Source organism: Squalius cephalus (genome assembly GCF_949319135.1).
Source record: "Squalius cephalus genome assembly, chromosome: 5".
Taxonomy (NCBI): domain Eukaryota; kingdom Metazoa; phylum Chordata; class Actinopteri; order Cypriniformes; family Leuciscidae; genus Squalius; species Squalius cephalus.
The window spans coordinates 9,120,483-9,134,935 of record NC_137126.1 but is presented as its reverse complement, the minus strand read 5'-3'; the positions used below and the strand labels follow the sequence as shown (position 1 = coordinate 9,134,935).

Sequence of the window (14,453 nt, the reverse complement as noted above, 5' to 3'; positions counted from 1 at the left end):
ATTCATGTGGAATGAAAGACACTGATACAATAGAGCTGTGATTTATTGGTCAATAGTGATAAGGAGCATATTTCAATCTTTTGCGCCACCTAGCGGTTCATACGTTTTAAACAATGAATGGATATCTGTGAACATTTATCAATGAATTCCAGTGTTTCTGATCCCACAGTAACATTTAGCAATAATCTGTAAATAATTTAGCTCATGTGTGAACAGGGATACTGATATTGGCAGGGTTTTCTCATCTGTCACAAAAAAATCTAAATAAAACTATAATAAATAAAACAACTGGGGGGAAATGCAGTTGTGAAATCTTTATTGTGAAAGTTGTAGGTTGTAGTTGAGAGGCTTTATTTATGTGGACTCATACGTACTAAAAATCTAGGCCTACATGTTACGTTCAAAACAGGCCTCTTGCATTATCAATATAGTTTGCCATTTTTAACATTTCAAGATTCTTCTGTGGTTTGGATACAGTGGCCTATCTTATTGTCTCTTGTTTAGTGTCTATATAAAAGAGAGAAATACCAGTCCAAACAGATCACAGAACAGATTCAATGACCATAACTCATTACTTTAGCTTTAAGAATATATGAATCCTAAACAAAGTTGGTTGTTTTGCAGTGTGACAAGAAACCATTTGAAAATCCACAAGACCAAGAGGTTAGTGGTGAATTTGAGTTGTGTCATTAAACCTGTAAAACCGATTACTATCTGGGAAGAGAATGTGGAGCGGGTTTACTTCCACAAGCTTCACAGAAGAGCAGACATGTTTGAGAAGAAGGTGGGGGCAAAACTGTGTGAGCGCGTCCGAAAATCACACATTTGGAGCAGTATTGGCTCTTTCTGTCTATTGAGGAAATACAGTATCAGTTTTTTGCAGTAACAGGCAATGATGTTGCACAAGAAAACCTTCTCTCATTCACAGGCTCAATAGCAATAGCAGATGTGAAACATGAGTGCACTCCCATTGTCATTGTACTTTTCTGTTTGATTGCACATTCATGTTAATGTGTAGTTGTGTTTTTGAGCACTTTGGTTTAGAGTTCGTAACACAGTTCATTAAAATTCACATTTTAACTTTATTTTTAAAGTTGTTTTCTAGACCTTGGAATGTCATTAATATGCATAAAATATGAATATGTCATGGAAAAGTAATCAAAATAAAATAAAAAATAAGAAATGAATAAAATAGCCTATATGAATACGTTACGGAAAATGGAAATGAATAAAATCGTAATATGTCACAGAAAAGTCATGAAATTCTGAAGTCTGATATGTCGTGCAAAAGTTGTGAAAATGAATTAAAATCTTAAAGGTTGTATCAGCGATTTCAGGCCCAAACATAAATGATCACATTCATCTAATCTTTCCTAACGATCCGCTAGCTGCCCGCCCCATAAGCATGCCGTCAAAAAAACGCGTCTCTAGGCAACCTAGGCTCTGAGATCTGCACACAAAAACAATTGGTTTCACCAACCACTCAAAACCAAAACAAATAGTGTTTCAACCAATCACCGACAGGGGTGGGTGTTGTGAGGTTTTGCGCTCGTGTTCTCCGACTTCGCGTGCAGCCGTGCACGAGCGCAAAACCTCACAACACCCACCCCTGTCGGTGATTGGTACACTATTTATTTTGGTTTTGAGTGGTTGGTGAAACCAATTGTTTTTGTGTTTAGATTAGATGAATGTGATAATTTATGTTTGGGCCTGAAATCGCTGATACAACCTTTAATATGTCAAGGAAAATAGTAATATGTAGCTAATATGCAATGGAAATTAATAAAATCTTAATATGTCATGAAAAAGTTATTAAAATTAAATGTCTTGCAAAAGTTGAGGAAATAAATAAAGTCTTAATATGTCAAGGAAATTTATAATGTATTAATATTTTATGGAAAAGTCATGAAAATTTACATTTTAATATGTCATGCAAAAGTTTTGGAAATTAATTAATATCTTAATATGTCAGAAAATTCATGAAAATTTATACAATCTTAATTAACAAGAAAAAGTCATGAAAAATATTATCTTAAAGGGGGGGTGAAATGCTCATTTTCACTCAATCTCCTGTTAATCTTGAGTACCTATAGAGTAATATTGCATCCTTCATATCTCCAAAAAGTCTTTTGTTTTATTAAATTTTTAACAGAAAGATAGGCTGTACCGAGTCTTTCCGGAAAAAAACGAGCGGCTGGGGGCGGGCCCTGTGGGCGAAGCTTAGCTGTGCTAACGCGCCAAGCTAGTGACAACACACAGAGACATTTGTTCAACAAACAGTTTTACTCACCGTCCGGTTCCAACGCACGACCGCGAACCTTTATCATTGTGACTGCTCGATCCTTAAGCATTAGACGATCTGCAAATCCGTAGATCTGGGCTTTGTTTATAAAACAATCATCGTCGAAATGCAGGGAACAACAGTCTTACACAACTCCGTTTATGCTCAGAAAAACAAACTCCATCCACTGGTGCCTTAACGCCGGGTTCTTTGGGAATCTGTGCAGGGTTGTCTTGCCCTGGCAACCAAAAACACACTTCTTTGGTGACATTGACTTCCCAAAAGCCGGGCAGGGCGCTTTGATGGCGAACTGCTTTCACTCTCTTGCTCTGGTCTACGAGTGCGCGCGCGGCCGCGATCTTACCGGAGAAGTGCCCTTAGGACCCATATAAGGAAATTCCGCCCTATCTTACGTAAGACAGAGCCATACTCGAAAAAAACTTTCCGAAACTTGTGACAACCCGGAAGGAGTATTTTTGGAACAAAAATACTCCTTCAAACGTACAACTTAGTTTTTGAAACTTTGTCCATGTTTAGCATGGGAATCCAACTCTTTACCAGTGTAAAAAACTCAGTATGCATGAAATAGCATTTCACCCCCCCCCCCCCCCTTTAATATATCATGGAAAAGTTGTGGAAATGAATATAATCCTAATGTCATGAAAAAAACAAAAAAAAAACAATTTGGGAAAGTCAGGAATTGGAAATAGCCTTAATTAATATACATTTTGATATGTTTTAAATATTTCAACTTTTATGTAAATGTATCCAGTAAATTATAGAAATTAATTAGTGAAAAGGTGTAGAAACCATGTTAAGTTAAAGCGATAGATTACCCCAAAATTGTAATTCTGTCATCATTTACTCACCCTCAAGTTGTTCCAAACCTGTATGAATTTCTTCACAAAAGAAGATTTCCATAGTATTTATTTTTTTTATTTTTTTCATACAATGGAAGTCAATGGGGTCCATCAACTATTTGGTTACCCATATTCTTAAAAATATCTTCCTTTGTGTTTAGTAGAAGAAAGATATTCATACAGGTTTGGAGGGTAAACAATGTAAATGATGACAGAATCCTTCTACATATATCAGCAGATATGCCATTTGTTCACAGAATGGCCTATTTCACTTTAACAGCGTGTCCATTAGAATCATCCAGCTTGTACCGTTCCTTCCATCGCCTGTATTTGGTGCGAGTTTTCCTGCAGGCAAAACGTGCAATGTCCACCATGAAGATCCAGGAGAGAGTGTAAATAGCCACCCCACAAACTTTCACTATAAACAGTGGCTTTGGAGAGGTTAATTCACAGTACAGCATTCTGCTCCCAACCCCGATCCTCACAGAGGCAAACAGAAGAATGAAGAGCAGATCCACCACATCTCCAGCTAAACTGTCGTAGCGGCCCATGCGCTTGAGGAACCAGCGGGCCTGCAGGAGCGGGTTGGTGATCTCACTGCCGAAGAGGACAGCGCAGGTCTCGATGCCCGACACGCCGAGTCCCAGCGCCAGCAGGATTCCAAAGATGCTCATGGTGTGGTGGGCCAACATCACCGGACCCTCGGTGCGGAAATGCACACACCAAGCCATGTCGAAGAAGAAGTATCCCAAGCTGAGAACAAGAGCCAGGATCTGGAGAGATGTGTTTTCAGTGCCTGGAAACAAGAGGAGAGTCAGAAGTCACATCTAATTCATTCTTAAAGGCTTGACAGACAGTTATAATTGACACAATGTGGAATAATGATCTGACTGTGTGGATCAGCAATGGTGCTGGGTGCTGCATTCATAGGATTGAGTATATATATATATATATATATATATATATATATATATATATATATATATATATATATATATATATATATATTATTCATTGTCTAAAGCACAGGTGTCAAACTCAGTTCCTGGAGGGCCACAGCCCTACATATGCTGCGTTCCAGTCCACTTTTAGACACGCACTTGCGAACTTCCCTAAGCACTTCCCCTCGGGGGAATCCCTGCCGCCATTTTGAAGTGCGTTCCACTTCGTGAAGTGGACGAGGGAAGTTTATATGGACAGACCCTCGTTCCCTCGATTTTGACCGAGGGAGCGAGTCCGCTTCAAATGTACACTTAAGGCACCTATATGTCCCACAATGCAATACGATTGTGACGTCACCGCATATCTCGTCTAATCACCACCACACAGACAAATCTATGATATATTAATTATAATTTTTTTAAATTTAAAACAACCCAAACACACCTATAAACATTTGGATACTGCATTAAACAAATTCTTAAAGGGAAAAAAATTTAAATAATAAATCAACTCCACAGCTGATTCCAAGTGATGAAGGGCTTAGGACGTTCCAGTTCAGCCCATTGCAGTTTCCGCCAGTAGTGGGCACTCGCAATGACGTACATCCGAGTGAACGAGACGAAGGGAAGTTAGCGAGTGAAGGGCATGACAATTTTGGACTGGAACGCAGCAATAGTTTAGTTCCAACCCTGCTTCAACACACACACACCTGCAGTTTTCAAATAAGCCTGAAGGACTTGATTAGCTGATCAGGTGTGTTTAATTAGGGTTGAAGCTAAACTCTGCAGTGCTGTGGCCCTCCAGGAACTGAGTTTGACACCCCTGGTCTAAAGGTTCAATAAACTGTTCCAAAAGATTCAATACATTGTTCCAAAAGTTGTGGAAATTTTAATTAAATTTTAATTTTAATTTGTTATGAAAAAGTTGTGGAAATTAATAAAAATGTAATATATCATTGGAAAATTTGTGGAAATTAAGTAAAATGTTCCGATTTAAAAAACAATTTTTTCATTATTTCATAAGTCATGCTTTACAGGGTCATTTAAAGGGGTGGTATAATGCCCTTTTCACAAGATGTAAAATAAATCTCTGATGTCCCCAGCTCAAAATACCCCACAGATATTTTATATAGCATGTTAAAATTGACAATTTTTAAGGGTGAGCAAAAAACGCACTGTTTTGTGTCTGTTCCTTTAAATGCAAATGAGCTGCTGCTCCCGGGACAGAGGGCGGAGCTACAACAGCTTGCACTCACACAGACATGCACTGAAAATTTCAAAAACGTTTAGCCTTTTATGTTCAAACTGGATTCAGACAATGATGGAGAGACTCAAGAAGAAGTGACAACATGTAGAAGCAAGCATCAGGACATTTTTGAATGGTTAGTTGATGAATTTATGTAGCTTATGTGTAGTTCATGATAATCTATAAATCGTGTTCCCGGGGGTGGGGTTTATGTAAATTCTAGGGTTGGTGATGTCACTAACCCGGGAGGAATGTGTAGTCTCTACCAGCTGTGTGTTGTAGTCCTTAAAAAGCAATTTCTTTAAAAGAAAATCTCTCCCTTTGCTTTTAACTTTGAGCATTGTAACTTTGCAGATGTTGTTTATGCTCAAACAGCAACATTACACACTAACTAAAGTTAAAAAAGTGAAATCATAATCAACCACCCCTTTAAATAATATAATATAATATAATATATTATAATATAATATAATATAATATAATATAATATAATATAATATAATATAATATAATATAACGTGACCTAACCCTTAACCCTAAACATAACCACTGGTAACACTCTTGAAACTTTTAACCCAATACTATATGAGTCATGCTTTAGGGTTCAAATCTGCAAGAAATAAAAACTAAACCTATTTATTTTGTTACCACATGTCTTGTGGTGAACAAATAATCTGTGCAAGTTAAAGAAAAAGAAAATGTCTTTGTAATCTTTAGTTAAGATCTGAACATTTGCTTCCCCTCAGGAAGGACGTTCCTTTTCTGATGATGTCAGTTTGACTTATCCTCCTATCATCAGTCTGCTGCAATCAAGCCCTCTATTTTTTCTCATTCAATATTTCATTTCATTTGGAAATACGTCACAATACTGAAGCAAAAAAGGTTTCAAAACAAGACAGGACAATTTACCTGGGTGTGTGAAAGGCCACGGCCCAGCAATGAAGCCAATGTAGGCAGTCACACAGATGCTCAGGATGCCATGGATCAAAGTTACCAGCCTGCAGTTCCACTCATAATCTCCAACACTGTTCAAGTGACACAGCAACACGTACAGAAAGAACCAGCCAATCAGGCTGCAGCTAGTCTCAATAATCAACCAGGCCATCTCTGCACTGGAGAGACAAAATAGATACAAAGATTGATAAGATATTCAGCAAATATTAGAAATTCCTGTCTGCATAGGGTTTATTATAGTGAACTAAAACTTTGTTACTTGAAATAAAATAAACCTCAACTGAAAAAAATTAACTAACAACGAGTTGTCAAGACAGCTTTATTTGATGTAGGCTACTATAACTATAGCTATAGCTAAAACTGAAATAGAAATTAATAAATAGAAGTATATATTTTTAATGTATATTATAATATATATTAGGCCTATATACATTAATATATATATACTTTATAAAAGAAAAAATAAAATGACAAAACCTATCAAAAACAACAACAACAAAAAAAACTCAAATTAAACTGAAAACTGCAAATATGAAAATAAAAACTAATTAAAAATATTAATAAGAATTATAATAGTATCTCATCTGGCATCCAATCAAGACACTTCCTTTCAGAAAATGTTTTCTCTATTTTTGAATTTGACAGTGTTTTACACCTTAAATATGACAAAATAGATAGAAATATTACAAAATGTTTAGCGAATATATTTGAAATGCCTGTCTGCATTACGGTTTATAGTTATAGTTATAACCATAAAAATACATTTCTGTGAAATAATATAAAAAATTAACTGAAATAAAATATATAAAAAAATATATATTTTATTCAATAGTTGCCAAGGCAGCATTCCTCATTTCCATTTAGTTTAACTTGATATACTAAAATAACTAAAACAATTTATTGAAATAAAAATGAATAAACAATTTATACATATTAAAAATGATAAAAACACACAACAAAATTAATAAAACTTTAATTCACATTTAAATAAGAACAAAATATTAAAAGAATTATTATAATAGAATTTCAGTGGTACTTAAAAACTGGTCTGCACACAACCAAGACACTTTCTTTAAGAATTAGTTTTCTCTATTTTTTAATTTAATTAAAAAGTTATTTAAAAAAAAAAAGACTAATGAATAACTAAATTGAGTGACAACTGCTCAAATGCATTTTGCATGTACAAACCTCAGATACAACTCAAGCGCATGAACCTAAACATCCTGGTAAATCCATGAGAGCAGCTCCAGGACTCTCCTCAACCCGCTGCATTCTCAATGCATTGGGACGTCCAACCTCAAGTGACATGTCCGACAGAAAAATCCCTCCTCTCCCGAGAGTGGTGTGACACGGCAGACACAATCAGAGTGTAAAACTACAACGCTTCTGTTCGCTCTCTTCCTCTTCTCCATGCGGCCTCAAGCGGCTGAGCCTCTTATGAGATTAGACTCTTTACTCCCAATATACACAGGGATAAATTCCAAACTACATGGAGCCATTCATCTGCCCATACAATGACCTAACAGTGGGGTGATGATTTGTGCCCTCGTAAACTTCCAACTTTAATTTCATTCAACCTGTACTGTAGTTACAAGCGATTTGGGCCAATGAGGGAAGTATTGTGCAACGTTTTAATGCCAGGTGTTTGGATGATGTCAATTAAAAGACACAGGATTAGTTTGAGAGTCACAGTATGAACCAATGAGACTGCTAGTCTTTTCTTTCCTTATTGTGACGCCTTTATATGAGTGAAACAGCTTCTCGAACAAGAAAAAATAGGGCAGAACTTGATTTTGTCCATCTGGAATTGATTGGATTGTTGTGATTTGCTATTGTTGTGATGTCATGTGAGTGACAGGTTGTCCCGCCCTCATGCCAGTAAACACATCATCAGAGAAGAGAAGAGATGTTGCTGCAAAAGTTATTTTGATTAAAAATTATGCGGGCACATGAATTAAAAAATAATGATGTGGCTGCACTGATAAATCATTTATAATAAATACTGCAATATTCCATTAAAGGTGCTCTAAGATATGTCACTCGTTTTTTAGGCCGAAACATTTTTTGTCACATACAGCAAACATCTCCTCACTATCCGCTAGCTGCCTGTCCCCTGAACACACTGTAAAAAAAACACGGTCTCTGTAGACACCCCAGGCTCCACTAACGGCAACAAAAACAAACTGGCCCAGCCTGGACCACGAAACATAAAACAGTGTTCCAGCCAATAACCGACAAGAATGATTTGGGGGTGGGGGTGGGCGGGTTAGTGTGCATGCACATGAAGGGGGGTGTGGGGAGTGGAGGAGAGAGAAGCATGAAGAGGGAAGTTAGCTAGAGGAGAGATGTCCTAGACAACGACTAACGTTAGATATGAATTTTGATATGGCCGACACACGACCAAAGAGACAATGTTCCGATGAACAAATAGCAAAGAAGAGGGAAAAAGAAGGAGGAACGCGCAAAGTCCCGAATTTACATCATTAAAAGCATGGAAGGGAGGGGGAGGGGACGGGATGAGGAGGAGGGAGGGTCGAGCTAGCCCCCGTTTTGTTTGACAATACTTTGAATGTCAACAAGAAGTGATGTCACTCAACATCGCTTAGAGCACCTTTAAGAAACAAGAAATGTCGATTTTGATTTCATGGTAACTTTAACACACTTTGACAGACTTCTATCCATAATCAGAACACACGTTTCCATCATCCTCCTCCCTCTACCCTTGAAGAATGTCCTGAGGATGCGGACGGGTATCTGAGTCCCAGCATTAACTCACATCCAGCTTAGCTATAATCTGAGACAGAGCAAGGTTATTACCTCCCAACAGAGACCTGGAGGAAATAACCTACAATTCTGAAACGCACATACGTTTCGGTTGTATAATGTAAATACAAACATCAGAATGCTGTCACTTTTCAAGTTCATCCAAGAAGTTTTATAACGATTTATAAAAAAAGAAATACGTGTGCACTGACTATGTTATGTTAGCAGTGTTCTGTTCTCATACATGGACACTAATTAAGTATCTGCAGTGTTCAGAGAGACATAAATGCTATAATGATAATAAAAATATTAAACTCACAATTGTAAACATATGGATAAAGATTGTTCTCTGCTGCTCTCATGCACATATACCACATTTATTTAAAGGGATAGTTCACTTTGAAATTAAATTTTGGTATGTTTTAGCTTACCTCAAGGGCATCCAAGATGTAGGTGTCTTTTTTTCCGCAGTAGTTTCAATTTTGATATTTTTAGGTCAAACCGTTCTTGTCTGTCAGTCATTTCATGCAGGTCTATGGTCACTCTCTCAAAGAGCATGCACAAAGTCCAAATTAAAACAATTCCCCATCGTCCAAATTAAACAATTCCCCATCGTAAGTACACATTGATGGCCTAAGACACGAAACGAGCGGTTTGTCCAAATTAAAACAATTCCCCATCGTCCAAATTAAACAATTCCCCATCGTAAGTACACATTGATGGCCTAAGACACGAAACGAGCGGTTTGTGTGAGAAAACGAACAGTATTTATATCGTTTTTACCTCTTATAACACAACCACGTCCAAGTGATCTGAGGGCGCGGGCGGGTATAGATATATACACTAGATGTCGCTTGGCTACGGTTTCGTTCCAATGAACTGCAGTAGCCAAGGCGACGTCTAGTGTATATATCTATACCCGCCCGCGCCCTCAGATCATTTGGACGCGGCTGTGTTCAAGAGGTAACAACGATATAAATACTGTTCGTTTTCTCACACAAACCGCTCGTTTCGTGTCTTAGGCCATCAATGTGTACTTACGATGGGGAATTGTTTAATTTGGACGATGGGGAATTGTTTAATTTGGACGATGGGGAATTGTTTTAATTTGGACTGTGTGCATGCTCTTTGAGACAGTGACCATAGACCTGCATGAAATGACTGACAGACAAGAACGGTTTGACCTAAAAATATCAAAATTGAAACTACTTCGGAAAAAAAGACACCTACATCTTGGATGCCCTTGAGGTAAGCTAAAACATACCAAAATTTTATTTCAAAGTGAACTATCCCTTTAAGCAAATGTGATAAAACGTGATAAAATATTATAGAATTCAGAAACCCTTTTTATTAGCGACACCAGTGGCCGTTATGTGAACTGCAGCCAGCAACGTGCTGCTCGCATTCAAGAACAAGAGGTTGAACGTGATTCAAGGTCCCGATATTCTCACATGGAAGTTCTTTTTTTCGTTCTCCGCTTAGTTAGAAGTTAAAAGAAGTTGGAAATACCTTTGCAACTGTATCATATTCCTCACGCCATCCACGCTGGCAGACGTCTGCACTGCTCGCGCGCTTTCCTCTCAATAACAAAGTAATCACGCAACAAAAATGACAGCTGTGAGAAAGCATAGCAATGTGGATATGTTTGCACCAGCACTGCAATTAACCGGCATCAAGTCGACGGACGAGGTAATTAAAATTACACTGCAGATAATTTGATTGTAGGCTAAAGTAGGCTTATTGGCCTATTTGAGAATATAGGCCTACTGTATGTGAGACTGAGTTTGTATTCAGTAATTAATCCCTTTTATTTGCTTGACAAATTGACTACAGAATTTACAGGAAAGAATGGATCTTTCGCCTGAATAATCATTTATTTGATGTGTCATTGAACTGGAGAGAGGCTCTCGGGAGCGCGCGTTTGATTTTCCCGGCAAAAACGACCCGAGTTTTTCACATAAAAGTCAGTCTGGCTTTCATAGGCAACCTAGGACGTCGGGAAAGGTCTCATTCTCTAAGTTTCGTTACAAGCAGTTCACACATTGGCAACTGAAAAGTGATACATTACAGTTTTTATATAGCCCCGTTAAACTCTTGAACATTTTAAAGATGTAATTTGGCATGCTCTCGGATATTTTGACTTCTGACTTGGTGGTTGGTTGGTTGGTCATCAATTTTATTTTGTTGTTGGTTTTTCTATTGCCAGTTTCACTTTCCTTCATGTAAGTCTTTTGAACGCTTTTTTATTTATTTATCTTTTTAATGCGCGAAACAATATTCAGACAGGTAGGCTAGACAAATAACAATGAGAAACAAAATTAAACAGAAGAGGAAAATGTAGTAAATAGAAGTATGTAGAAATGCAATAGTAAATTGAAAATATAAACAAGTTTTGAGAATTAAAACAGGAAGAGTTTTAAAAATATTTCAAACAACTCTAATGCCTGCAGACAATTAGACAATTTGATGAATGGTAACTGCCCTTTTACTAAAACCAGCCCCTTAATCATCATGGAAGTTACATAGTTTGTGATGTTTTGTTCAGTAGCCCAAGCAAGCAAAAACACTGGATTTTATTAATTCTGTGATGTTTTGTAGTGTTGAACCCCTTTAAATAGTAAATAATTCTTTAAATTACAACAAAGGTATATATATATATATATATATATTAATTTAGAGTTTAAAAGGACAGCATAACAGAAATGACCCAAATGCACAAAGGTCTCCATAATGTTCGACAAATGAATCCTGATTCAGGACAGCTTGAGCCCTGTGTGTGATTTAAGTAAACTGTAGAGGGCAGCCTTCCTCTATATTTCGTTCATACTTTCCCAATTGAAACCTGTATAAGTCTGGAAGATAAATTAGGTTGAATTACACTTCTTTGTTTTGGTGATGTCTTTCAGACAATTCTGATTACTGTTATAAGCAAGTTTTTTTTTTTTTTATCATTTCATTATAACAATTATGTGTCTGGAGGTTTTCAGTCTTATTCAGCACTACAGAATTAAACTCGAAATAACACAGTAAGTGAGGCTGAATGACATATGCAAACGTGCCCTTAGTAATCTCAATAACAGATATCATGGAAACTGTGATTTAAATAAAACCTGCCTGATATTTTCGAATGCTTCACTTTAGCAGACAGAGACTCTTCTTCGGTTGTATTCAGATCTGCTAGAGCAAAGACCTGCATCTAAAATGATGTATCAAAATTGAAGGTTTCCAAGAAGCTGGAGACAAACATTGAATGTAACATATCTTTATTTGTATTTTTTGGGGCCAAAATTTATTTAAAAAAAAATGCAAGCATCAAACCACAAGTACTTAATTTACATCCATAAGTGAAATCAAAACATAAAACATTGCGGAACTGTTTGCGAACAATCTACAACGAGAATGATAGTTTGCGCTATTACAACATAATTTGCTCACAAGGACAGGCAGGAAAAAGGTGCCAGTGTAGTATGCAGAGGTTCGACAGTGTTCTGACAGTCTCAAATGACTCACACTTATATTTAGAGAGTGTAAATATTATTAAAATGCAACATTTGCACAAATATATAAAAAAAGATGCCTGTGTTTCTGTTACATCAATAAATGCAAAGCTTTTTTAAATGAGCAAAATAACAAAAATGGACAACATCAGCCTACTTTTTTGATGGTATTTAACTATAACATTGAGGCCAAAAGAATGCATGAGCACAGCTATAATCAAATATGAATTGTCCAAGTGTGGTTTAGAATGGCAACAACAGTCCTGAAGATATTAGGTTCAGCTTCCTCGAACACTGATGTAGATAACATGTGTGTCATGTCCTTTTTAAACAAATGTAAAAGCCAAAGCCATCATGTCAGCCACATTCAACAATATGAAACAAGAAAAAGTCTGTACATTAGAACAAATCACGTTGACGACTGAAGGATAGTAACAAAAGTCTAAAACAAAATTATTTAAGGATCCAAAAGTTTTCAGGCTAAACCATACAGCGTCTTTTTATAAAACGTATAATTATTCATGGCATTTACGAAAACAACAAAATTTCCCCCCTCACCGAATACAGAGACATGCGCAAAACGAACAAGACAACACAAAGGTTTCAGTGTAACTAACATTGATGTGAAATGAAGACACATTTCCGCAGGCACTGCAGTTGAGGCAAAAACAGAGGGAGCTGCAATTCCCCTCAGCAGTCGAAACACAAAGAGCTACAATTTCCTTCCCTACGACTATTTACAAACAGTAAATGAGTTCTGCAGTAGTTTGAGCTGGACCGTACACACACTATTAAGTGTCAGCTCTGTTTTATTGGCTGAATCCTGGTCATGTTTATCCATTTCCTCGGTTTACTGCCAAGTTGAACGGGGTTTCTTAATATTGTGAAGGGCTGTGTGTACACATCTGTTATCCTCAATGACTTTACGTGGGTTTTTAAGTAACAGCCTTTGAAATGGAATTTGCATTATTTATTTGGTCCATTGGGATTTACTGGAATATCAGAAGACATGACAAAATTGTCTGTACTGTACATAGAAAACAAAATCAACTTTCACCATATGAAAATCAACTGTTTTTTTGTTTTTTGTTTTCAAAGTATGCTTTCTGCGGCATCGCGCAAGGATTGCAAAACTAAATCTTTTCTGAACAGAGCTTAGAAAAGCACAAGTGGAACGAATTGGGTCACAAATAGGATCAATAAAACATATTTATAATATATACATTTTTGTGGTCTAAAAACAAGATGTCCACACTGCAGTCTGTATCGCGCTGATGAACTGAATTAAATTCAATGGGTAGTGGACGCAAACCAGGTTAAAGGGATAGTTCACCCAAAAATGAAAATTCTGTCATCATTTACTCTCCCTCAAGTTGTTTCAAACCTGTATGAATTTCTTTTTTCTGCTGAACACAAAAGATATTTTGAAAAATGTCTGTAATCAAACAGTTGATGGACCCCATTGACTTCCATAGTATTTTTTTTTTCCTACTATGGAAGTCAATGGGGTCCATCAACTGTATGGTTACCGACATTTTTCAAAATATCTTCTTTTGTGTTTAGCAGAAAAAAGAAATTCATACAGGTTTGAAACAACTTGAGGGAGAGTAAATGATGACAGAATTTTCATTTTTGGGTGAACTATCCCTTTAAGGTTAGGGTGTAGGGCAGGTTTAGTGGTTAGTACACTCTAAAAAATGATGGGTTGTTTCAACCCATGTTTGGGTCAAATATGGACCAACCAACCATTGGTTCAAAGTCCCCCTGTAGTCAATCATTGTATCCCTTAAAACTCATATTCACCAAAATGACATATTTAAGCGTTTTAATGACATATTTAAGAGGTCCACTGGTTGATGATCACATGTTGACGTGATTGGTTACAAGGTAGTTTGTGACGTCAGAAACGAA

At 36.8% G+C, this 14,453-nt stretch overlaps 1 protein-coding gene across 2 annotated transcripts; it reads right to left on the bottom strand.

Moving 5' to 3' along the window:
* Positions 1 to 32: 32 nt before the first annotated feature.
* tlcd5b (TLC domain containing 5b) lies at positions 33 to 10,709 on the bottom strand. 2 transcript variants are annotated; one of them, XM_079872214.1, is made up of 3 exons: positions 10,555 to 10,709; positions 6,238 to 6,440; positions 33 to 3,937 (listed from the first exon to the last, which is right to left on the bottom strand). In XM_079872214.1, exons 1-3 carry the CDS (start codon positions 10,569 to 10,571, stop codon positions 3,405 to 3,407), a joined length of 753 nt encoding a protein of 250 aa, XP_079728340.1. In that variant the 5' UTR covers positions 10,572 to 10,709; the 3' UTR covers positions 33 to 3,404. The 2 variants fall into 2 exon arrangements, with proteins under 2 accessions (XP_079728340.1, XP_079728341.1); XM_079872215.1 differs by lacking the exon at positions 10,555 to 10,709 and adding an exon at positions 7,471 to 7,692.
* Between the last annotated feature and the right edge of the window lie 3,744 nt (positions 10,710 to 14,453).